Below are 11,324 nucleotides of genomic sequence, written 5' to 3' on the forward strand. Positions count from 1 at the left end.
AGTGCTGCGTTCAGCGGCGTCTTGTTACGGAGCGCCTACGAACCGTTGAGCAGAGCTAAGCTAGCCTGGGTGCACTGAGGGAGTTTAGATGTAGATCTCACGGGAAGAAAGCGAGAATGAGTTGAGAGGGGTAGGTTGGCCGTGATATCGGATGGTGGGTGGAGCCACGGTCACGGCTCAACCTGTCTGTCACAGACAGACGTGATGTCATTGGAGCTTCCGTAGTTAGTCACGCTGAGGCGATTCCATAGTGAAACACCGAGCGAAGTTAGAAAAAGAACCAGAACAAAAAAAAATAAAAACCCAATGAGATGTTGTGCAATCTGTTAGCGCTTGGAGCACGCGTTGGGAACGACTCTCAGCGACCACCACGCCAAATTTGAGCTCAGTATCTGTAACATTGACTGAGTTGCTACCATGTTTTGTCTCTGGCGGCCATCTTGAGTTGCCTAATCGGCTGTAGATGTCCAGCCAATGATTACTCTCTGAGAGTTTCGTAAAAAAAAACATCCCTGGGTATCATGGGATACAGTATTTTGCTAAGGTACAGACAAACAGAAATGCTCGCTAACGTTAACATATCAACGCCCGTGACACCGCTTGTGAATCTTAAAAAAAAAAAAAAAAAGAGAGAAAAAGTGGATGCGAATTCGCTTTTTTCTGTGTGTGTGTGTGTCAGGTCAGTGAAGGAGAGGAACTACATTAGGACTTGGGACACCAGGTCTAATGAATTTCCCTCGCCTACGGGTTATTCAGGTAAAACAATTACACCTGTAATCTATTTTCAGAGAAACTAAACTGTCTTTGCAATTAATGTTATTACCCCTCACGTCCTAATGAAGCGGACTGAAAAAGGGAAGTCGGGGTCTTGTGGTAACGTCTGAAGGGACCGGACTCTGTGTGTGTGTGTGAGGCCGTCAATACTGCTTGTGTGTGTGTGTGAATTAGCATTAGTGCAGACAACATTAATAGCAAATGCAGGAGAGATTGAGTTCGCCGCAGGATGAATAAAAATATCACAATGGGCAAGGTCTCTATAATTACTTGAATTCAATTAAGAGCCTTTTTGAGCAGGTGGCTTAATAAGCTTTCAGCCGCCCCTCTCCACTGTGCAGCCTAATGAGTGTCAGTCAGAGTCAGGAGGAGATAATGCTCACGGCCTCGGGGCCTTCCATTACTTCCACCGTCTGTCCTCACCTTCGATCATCGGGGGCCTCGGGTTGTCTGTGACAGTTATGTCTCTTCCCCCTCACCACCACCAACACAATCCCCTCCCTGACACCAGCATTGTTGTTGCACATTTAACACGTGTTGCACGAGATGACAAACGTATTACCGTTAGCTTCGGTACAGCTCGAGACGAGCCGTTGGGGCGGTGACAAACGTATTACCGTTAGCTCCGGTACAGCTCGAGACGAGCCGTTGGGGCGGTGACAAACGTATCACCGTTAGCTCCGGTACAGCTCAAGACGAGCTGTTGCGGGCAGGGACAAACGTATTATCGTTAGCTCCGGTACAGTTCGAGACGAGCCAATGCAGGCGGTAAAAACGTATCACCGTTAGCTCTGGTACAGTTCGAGACGAGCCGTTGTGGAGACCCACGAAAGACTCCAACCTGCTCCCAGGCAGATTTGTTTGATCGGGGTTGCAAAAAGGGCAGGAAACCTTTAAAAGCTTTTGTAACGAGGTGAATGGATTTCTAAGTGCGCTGTTTTCCAGCTTTCCTCTGATTTTTGATTTTTTTATTTTTTTTTTTAAGATTGATTGGGTGACATTAGAAAAATGTAAAAGTTCAAAGACTTTTTTTCTTTTTTTTTTTCTTTTTTTTTTGGGGGGGGGGGGGTGTATGGGAAGTAAAAGCACTCTTAGTACTATAGAAATTATGCTCCAAACCTTAAAGGGATAGTTCAAATCTTTTGAAGTAGGCGTTCAGAGGAAAGGCTATAAATAATTAATATCCTACCTGGTAAAGGTAGCTCTTTGAATGGCCTCAGTTTGAGTTTATTTTGACCAGACTGACAAGCTAATGGCTAATCCAAACGGGTTCAAGACCAAAGATGTTATAAAAATGGCTCAAATTCAGTCAACTTTACTGATATTGGGCTAAGATTGGATGTGGTAGGAGCCAACACACTCACAATATCTCATGAGAGTGTACATTATGTTAATTTAATGGTTTGACCAAAATGACTGCAACTCAACATATGATGATTTTAGTCTACAAATAATATATACCTTCAAGGAAAGCTAGGTCTTTAGTTTTTGTATGATTTTATTACATTTGTGTTAAAAAAAAATCATCCTCTCTTTAGTGCTTGTGTTTTGGGAATGCAAAATTTAATTATCTGAGGGTAACTCCTGGTGAAATTGTTTAATAAATGTTGCCAATAGATTAGTAGTCGGGTTGCTTCATACCTTAGCAAGAAATGAGAAAACATACCAGTAAAGAAATCCTGTTAGATCCCTTTAAGAAGCCAAAGGATGTTATTTACCAAAAATGTAAGCTCTAGTGTATTTATCTTGACGATAAACATGTCTGTAAAACCTACAGGTACAGTATATATATATATATATATATATATATTAACTTTGATGTCAGAGCCTAGGACATCAATCTACTGCTCTGAAATGTCAAGCGTGAGCACCACAAAGCTCTGAGCTCCTGATAAAAACGGCTCTCATCTAAACTGTAAATATTGGCAGTGGCCTGAAATGATGGTTTAACGTCCTTCGCTTATATTTAGACGTTTTGGATGCAGGCTGAGTAGGAGACAGACTTGTTTCAGCTGCTGGGCTTTTTCTACTTGAGGCGCTCAAGCAGGGGGTTCACTAAATGATCTATACTTGATCTGCATGTGTGTGTGTATGTGTGTGTGTGTGTGTGTGTGAGAGAGAGAGAGAGAAAGACTGTATCCCAGCGTGAGAAAATCAATGCGACTGCTGTAACACGGACCAGGCCATCAGTGTTCGCACACACAGGCGTTGCACGTCCTCTCACTGTTCTACACACACACACACACACACACACACACACTGCTGAGCTCCACTCCCTTCCACCCCTCTCTGCACGCAGTCTGGAATATTGATGTGCTCTTTAAGAGCCCTCCTTTCTGTCTGTGTCACATTCCATCCATCTGCACACCCTCTCTAAACCGCACCATCAGATAGAATGAAAACAGTTCGCCGCTCACTCCCCTCCTTTCACACTGCGGTTTAAACAATCATCGGGCGGGCTCAGATGGCATTCCGCGAGCTCCGCGTTTCATCATCTTCACATTATAATGAGGCAATGCACCTCGCGACTGTATGCCACTTTGTATCATTTCATATTCTTAATAAACCCAGTGTTCCACGTTGAGTGAAATATTATTCCCGTACCCTGATGTTTCTTCATTAATCCGCTGACAGAAACTTTCTTTTCTGGAGACTTTCGGCTTTCATCTGCATCACAGGGGTTTCTACGTGCGCGTGTGTGTGTGTGTGTGTGTGGCCATGTCTGTATGCGCTTATGAATACATGTCAGATAAAGAAATAGAAGAGAGGAGAGGGCTAAAAAAAAAAAGCGGGAAAAAAAGCAGAGCGTGAGCGCACGCACATTCAGCTGAAAGTTGATCATCACGGCGCCAGTGGCAATTAACACAACACTAATTAGAAAAGCTTTTATGTGTCGAGGGGCTAAGAAGAGGGCTGTTGGTGATATCTGGGAACTGCAGGAGAGATAGCGGGGAGAACGTGTGCTTGCAGGCGTGCGCGCGGCTTGACAAGACGCTAGCCGGACGCCGTTGACACAACATGTCAATTAGCATCTGGCGCCGCGCCGCAGAGCAAGCTGCCTTGTAAGGTAAATTAGAAACCCCTTTTCTCCGGCGTCTGATTTGGGCGAAGCACCAACAAATCAAACGGGAAGAATCTCTTTGAGAGGGCCTATCTTTATGGCATTGATGTTCAAATAAAAAAAAAACAACGCCGCTAAAAATACCTGAACAAGAATACAAGGAGATAACTGCCTCGCGATCATTTCGCCGGGCTCGTTTCATCTCTCCCCCCACCGTGGGCCCAAAACAAGCAGAAACTGATAACAACGCTCCTCCAATCAGCCTCTTCAGCTGTCTTCGCCGTTGTGTTTGTTGCGATGAGTCAAGAATAAAAGAATTTATCTCAAAATAACAAGCGACTGATTTACATTTTGGCTTCTAATGGTTTGTAGACAAGTCAGAAAAAGTTCCTCCTGCCTGTAATATCTTCAACTGGAAAGCTTCCTCCCCGTTCGCAGTTTTCTTCTAAGTTCCCTTCTAGTGTTCCTGTCAATCATCCCACTCCCCTCCCACCACTTTAACTCCTTTTCTCTTTCTAGCCTGACACGCTTTATCCTTTCCGCTCCCCACAGCCTCCTCTCACCATCCGTCGGAGTGTAATCTTGGGGATTGAGCGGTCTCTCCGTGTGAGAGGTGATGGGTACAGCAGGATGAGCGTGATAATCGGCCACACTAGATTACAGCCTAATCTCTAATCTCTTTGGCCCTCCTCTGCCAGGGGACCACCTCCGGCGTGCCAGTTTTATTAATCTGAGCCCCGCGCCGCGGCAGCTTAGCTTTGCCCATTTTGATTTCCCCCCAGCTTTCGGCGAGCAAGCAGAGCAAAAGGAGTTAAAACAATAGCTTGTTGTGGCGCAACACTTGGAAGTGAATTCCTGTGACCCCTGTGCCGGTCTGATGCAGGATTTAGCTACAGATGAGAATGTTAATCCTCCGAATGTGAGGATTCATCAGGAATAGTTGCTTGCGGGATGTCCCAGGTTGCCCGAATTGCAGAGGGCTGCAGTTTGGCTCGCACATCCTTCTGGATGAATGCTGCACGAAGGGGCTCCAGCAAGCCTCTGATGTAATATCCATCAGAGTCAGAGCGAGTATGAAGGTTGCCGTGTCCTGGCTGGCTTCATGACCTGAAACACTCGCAATTAATGTCCCGTATCGTGGGGTTAAATTGGTGCTGGAAATTCCTCTGGCAAGATGAGAGAAGGCAGAGTGGAGACGGGCTATTCTCGTCACGCACTGGCTAAGGGAGATCGTGATTAGCCAATTACCTCCCATTTCTGATAAATATGTAATCAGTTCAGGGCTGATCTCCATCTGATGTCTCTCCGTTGTACTGGATCATTCATCCGACTGCTCTGGTTTAGTCCTCATTTAAAACAAACTGACTGACGGTTGTGCCAATGGAGACAGTAGGCTGTCTGTTCTGTTGCCCTACAACCTGGAATATGAATAGATGGGGTTTTTTTTTAGGGTGGGGCTTGTATCTTTGAATGTACACAATCCCATTTCTAATGACCAAACTGCTCCAGCTCCTTCAGGTTGGATTGGTGTTAATTGTAAACAAAAATATTAAAACCAAACCAGGAAATGAGGTGGACCTCACTTCCTGGTTTGGTTTTAACTGGACCATTCCAGACCCTAAACACATCATCAATATGTTTATGATCCGTAGCTGCTGGAAGGTGAACGTTGGTCCCAGACCCAAATCTCTGAAAAAACTCCCTCAGGTTTCTCTCAAGGTATTTCTCTTTATTTTGCTCCATCTATCTTTCCATTACCTCAGTTAATGGACAGACCAGTTTCCCAGTCCCTGCTGGTAAAAAGCAGCCCCACACCATGCCGCGTCGCTGCCACCACCATGCTTCACTGTGGGAATGGTATTATTTATGCTCCAGACATGTTGTCGTCTTTAATGGCCAAAATCTTCCGTTTCAGTCTCATCTGACCACATCACTGTCTTTCGTGTGTTGTGTCTTTTGGCGAATTCCAAACAGCCTGCCGGATTTGTTCCTTATTTCCTGCCACTCATCCATGAAGCTCAGCGTTGTGCAGTTTATAGTGGTCCAACAGACAGATACTCCCACCTGTGCAGAAGAACTGCAGAGATGGGAGTGTCTTTGGCCTCTTGGTTGCTTCTCTGATTAACACCCTCCTTACCCAGTCTGAGTTTTGGCAGGTTTTCTTTTATTTTCTATTAATGGATTTAATAAAAATCCATCCACTTTCTTTACCCGCTTTTCCTTTCCGTGTCACGGGGAGCTAGTGCCTACATCCTGCAGTTACTGTGTGAGAGGCAGGGGACACCATGGACGGGTCTCCAGTGCATCACAGGGACACATAGAAACAAACAACCGTTCACACTCCCACTCGTGCTTAGGGGCAATTTAGAGTTACCAATAAACCGAACATGCAATTTTTTGTGGTCTGTGGGAGGAAACCCAGAAAGGCCCCAGACCAGGAGGCCATCCTGACCAGCTCGCTGGGAGACAACAGCTCTAACCACTGCTCCACCGTGCTGCCCGGTTTTATAAAACTTTTATTTTTATAATCCCCTGACCTGTACTTCTCTACAACTTTGTCTCTGACCTGTGTGGAGAGTTCCTTGGCCTTCATGCTGTTTCTTCCTAGGCGGTAAAACTCCCTACTTAAAAGTGCAGCACTAACGTTGATTCAGGGTCTAGCAGAACAGGTAGGCCAGTGGAGTGGGTCCGTTTAGCACAAGCAACACAGTCTCAGCGCATCAACAGGCTGAACTCAGTCTAGTCGAGTTAATGCAGCTCCACCATTGGTGAACTTAATGAAGTAGATTTAATTAATCACTGTAATGTTGGATTGGATTCACATAATTTTGTTACATTTACTTTAAACAAACTGTTTCAATCGATTAGGTATTACTCTTTACATTTAAACACCCAAGTTTAAGCAGAACCAGTTGACATAACTTAAGATATTTAGTTACGTTAAGTAAATCTAGCATTTAATTTCTTAGAGTGACTTCGATTTTTTTAATTATTAATAAGAAAGATTTCGCCCCCCTTTAACTCCATTAATCTAAAGTACTCTGTAGGTACATTACTTATAATCTAATAGAAAAATCCATTTCACTTCCAAACTGTCAGGCAGTAAAAGAAAAAAGTACCAAATGGGTTGAATACCTTTGCAACCCACTCTATATACGTCATAGTTAAGTTCAGCCTTATTCTAAAAAAAATTTTTTAACTGCAATTATGCATTTTTACTCTAAAATAATGGCATTGCCTTGGAACAATTTTATTGAATTTGCTTCTAATATAATACAAAAGAAAGAACACAGTTTGAGTCCAAACGAAATCACACATGGAGATGAAATTCAATGCCTTGAAAGTATATACTTGTATGAACGACCATGAACAGCTTTAACATGTCTGTATTCAGATATGTATTCAACAGATAAGTTTCATAGAGATGCTGGGGGTGTTTTTTCTCCACTTTTTCTTGCCTTCACCTTAGACTAAATGCCTAACCTTAACCCAATCTAAGTGCAGCAAATCCGTCTGCGTGTAACAAATTGCTTTATTTGGCAGCGGCCTATGGTAAAATGAATTAAAACATACATCAAAGGATACTAGCTGCGTGGAAACAAGTCTCTCCCTGGAGTTTTCCATATACAGTAGAAAACAAGCTCGGTTATCTCCCTGAAAGTGATTAACTTACCTTCGGCTTACAGGCTAGTCATTAGCTGGTTCCACCCCCCCGAACATAGACCTCTGAGGCTGAATGTTTGAATTCTTCAAGAATATCAGAAAACGTTACATTTGTTACCTCCGCCTAGGAGGTTATGTTACTGGCAGTCTGTCTGTGTACAAGATTACCAAAAAGTTATAAGCAAAGGTTCATAAAATTCTCAGGAAACGTCAAACATGGTACAAGGAACAAATGATTGAAATTTGGTAGTGCTCCAGTCAAAGGTCAAAGGCCACAGATAAGCCAGTGCTCTAACTCTGCAGCTGTATAACAGGAATGTTAAACTCCATACCTGGACACCTCATGGGTCGAGGGTGATCACCGTTGATTTTAAGGTGCCAGAGTCAAAGGTCAACATCACAGATGACCTTACGCTCTAACTCTGAAACCATGTAACAGAGGGAAATTAAACTGCGCAGCTGGAGACCTCTTAGATCAAGGGTGATCACCACTGATTTCAAGGTCATGGGGTCAAAAGTAAACATCACAGTTGATCTAGTGCTCTATCTGTGCAACAGTGTCATGTAGGAACATCAAACACACCTCATGGGTCAAAGATGATGCCTGTTGATTTCAAGGTTCATGGGGTCAAAGGTCACAGGTAAGCCCTTTTTTAAAAGGGCCCTTTTGTTTCCTCCACCAAGGAGGTTCTGTTTCCGGTCGTGTCCGCTGGTTTGTTTGTCTGTCTGTTAGCAAAGATCACATAAAAACTAAAGAACAGATTTGGAGGAAATGTTAAGGAAATGTTGGGTTTTTTTTTACAAAAAATAATGGATTACATCTTTGTGGTGATCCAGATTATGAACCGGATCGCACTGTTTTTCAGTCACGCTGAGAGGTTTGAGCTCTCTGAGTGCTTCTAGTTACTGATAATATAGTGACTTGTGGGAAGTTTCTTTTGTCGTTTCACGAGAGAATCTAATCCAGCCATATTGCATTTTAAGACAAGGGATGTATTTTCCCAGAGTCAGAATCTAACAACCCCCCTTTTTTTTTTACACCAGTCCAAAACACCTGCTAACATCTTGCATTTGAGCGGAGTGGGAACATGTTTAATTGGCATTCAGTCCCACGTCAGATGACTGCGTTGGTCGTGGGGAATTTCTGAGCTCCGGCGCCAATCAGCATTGATGGGAACAAAACACCAGGGCGTTCGTGCTCATTTTCGGCGTGGCTGCTGAGCCCAGGGGGTTGCGGGGGGGCTGCTGCAAAAGTGCGTTCGGCTCACTTTTCATTTCCCTCCACAGAAACATGAGCTAACCTAACGTGTCGCGCAGAGGCTCTCAGAGTGACGTTAACGACGATTACGGACGATAAACACGGCTCTTTCTTTCGGTTTGTTTGTTTTCTTGTCTGCAGCTCACTCGCAGTCCTGCTGTGAAGGTCTGAGCTCCAAAGTCCAGTCGGAAATAAACAAAAAAAAACAAACAAACTAATCGTCTGAGAAACGATCCGAATATGTGGTTCAACACAGCCTGCAGGACGCTGGGTCACACCTTCTCAATGTGCTGCTGCAGCCAACAAAGAATGATTCCTGGGACTGGTGGGAGCACCTAGATCAGACCCCCCCCAAGATAACATTGAAACTTTATCAGATCTGGCCCTTCAGTCTGTGACAGATCCAGTCTCTGTCGCTTCTCATTTTACTTTAAAAAAAAAATCCGAGACTTTAAAGCCAAGAAAAAAAAAAAAAACTTTTCAATTTCTCCGTAATCTGTGATTTTGATGTGGAAAAAGCAACAGAGAACATCAGATGGGACCGAGCCAACTATGCCAAAAAAACAATATCAAGTATCTGACTTGAGTTATTGTACATCATTAACTCGAGTGTCTGCTTCAGTGTATATTTTCTTTTTTTTTCTTCTTGTTTTAAAGTCACTATTAGTAGTTGTTTGATTGGAATTTTTGTTGAGGCCTTTTTTAGCTGTTTTTAATAGCGAACGCTAATGATGTCTTATTAAATTCAATCTACTTCTCCTGGTTCATTAAAGTACGTTTGTTCTAAATTCTATATAATATGAAACTGGGAAAAGGTACTGGTGGTCAGAGGGCTCGGTGTGATGGCAGCCTCACGTCTGTCAGCCCGCCCCAGGGCCGCTGTGGCTACAGAGCAGCTCACCACCATCAGTGTGTGAATGGGTGGATGAATGGGTGAATGACTGAATGTAGAGTGAAGCACTTTGGGGTCCTTGGACAAGATAAAGCGCTATACAAGTACAGGCCATTTACCAATTATTTGATATTTCTACATGAATGGTTTGACATATTACATCTAAAACCAGGGTTCATTTATGTTTTTTTTTCAATAAATACTGATTGAGATTAGCCCTTAGCTAGGACCAAGTGTTTAATTTTGCCCCCCATCCATGTAACTGAGTTTGATACCTCCTGATTTAAACTTGTCCACTTGTTCAAACAACACCTTTACTGTTAAAAACACACACACCCCATTCCATTTGTTCTGTCAGTACTCACCGGTATTTAATGTCAATACCCGAGTGTAGACCATTTGTTACTATTTTAAATACATTTTTAGTAAGTGTGTGTGTGTGCGTGTGCTCACCTTTGTCACCCGTGTACGTGCTTTCAGGGTTGAGTGTGTCCAGCAGGTGGACGGAGCTCGTGGGCCGGCTTTTGCTGCGGTCCTCCTGTTGATGGTCCGCTGAGCTCAGGCCGTTTTCGTACAGCTGGCTCTCGCCGTGCCGCAGATGCCAGGTCAGACCTAACAGGTGGACCGCTGCGCACACACACACACACACACAAACAGCCAAAGGGGAAAAAAAAAAAAAAACAGGAAGAGAAAAGCAGAGATAAAACATCATTATTCAAGGCACGCTGAGGGGTGTGTCTGCATCCCGTTTAATGCCCATCTTAGAGCACTCACTCTCCTTTTTCTGCTTATTAGCTGCCAGCGAGCGACGGACAATTAGCAAACACACACACACGCGCGTACTCGCAGACTGGGTCGGTGAGCCGATGTGTTGGCACGTGACCGCAGAACGTAGCAGAGGTGGGCAATTAAGGCAGATCTTTAGCGCCTGAGCCCAGGGCTGGTATTAAAGCGGTAACACAGCCTTTTATGCATGACTAATGACGCTTTGAAAGCTGCTGCCGATTCACGATCCATATGGGGCTTTTAAACAACAAAGGGTGCGGGGGGGGGGGAATCCCGGAGTCCCCCCCGTAAAACTGTTCACTGGGACAACAATCCTGCGTGCCATCAAGTAAGCAAAACTAACACCTGCCCATTAAAGAAATTAATTAGTCTCTTTCGCAAGGCCGTCGGTAAAACGAAGCGTTTTCTTTTACCCCCGCTCCGACCAAATCGCAAAGGTTCTATTCACATGAGATTACGCCCGAACGCCGCTTTCGTTTTTATTTAGTTGTCCTTGTTTTGTTTGTTTTTTATTTCTCCTTCTTTGAAAGAATCTGAAAAGGTTATGTGCCTTTGCTGGTGGGAAGAACAAAGCGAATAAAATACATCATTGCAAGTTTTTTTTTTTTTGTTTTGTTTTTTTTTTTTTTTTTTTTTTTTTTGTCTCTCTCTCCTCCTCCCCCCACCCCCCACCCCTCGTCGTCTCTTTCTCTCTCCTGACACATTTGGAACATCAAACAAAAGCAAAGACTCGAATCACAAAGTTGTGATGCGCTGGTGGCAGTCGGGAGGACGGCTGCCGCATGCAGATCAAGGTAAGGAAACTTCTGAAGACTTCAAACATCCTCGCAGTCTGCCGTCTGTCTGCTGATTGCCGGCACCCAGGAAAAAAAAAAGAAAAAAAAAAAAAA

The 11,324-nt window shown here is 44.0% G+C and overlaps 1 protein-coding gene across 2 annotated transcripts in view; it reads right to left on the reverse strand.

Moving 5' to 3' along the window:
* Positions 1–11,324, reverse strand: part of tenm1 (teneurin transmembrane protein 1) — a 265,666-nt gene that overhangs the window by 151,614 nt on the left and 102,728 nt on the right. For both annotated transcript variants that reach the window (XM_017419725.2, XM_025006695.2), the window contains exon 6: positions 10,102–10,275. In XM_017419725.2, the coding sequence (XP_017275214.1) occupies positions 10,102–10,275 (174 nt within the window). The remainder of the gene's footprint in view (positions 1–10,101; positions 10,276–11,324) is intronic.

The sequence above is a fragment of the Kryptolebias marmoratus genome, linkage group LG9 (assembly GCF_001649575.2).
Source record: "Kryptolebias marmoratus isolate JLee-2015 linkage group LG9, ASM164957v2, whole genome shotgun sequence".
In the NCBI taxonomy this organism is placed as follows: domain Eukaryota; kingdom Metazoa; phylum Chordata; class Actinopteri; order Cyprinodontiformes; family Rivulidae; genus Kryptolebias; species Kryptolebias marmoratus.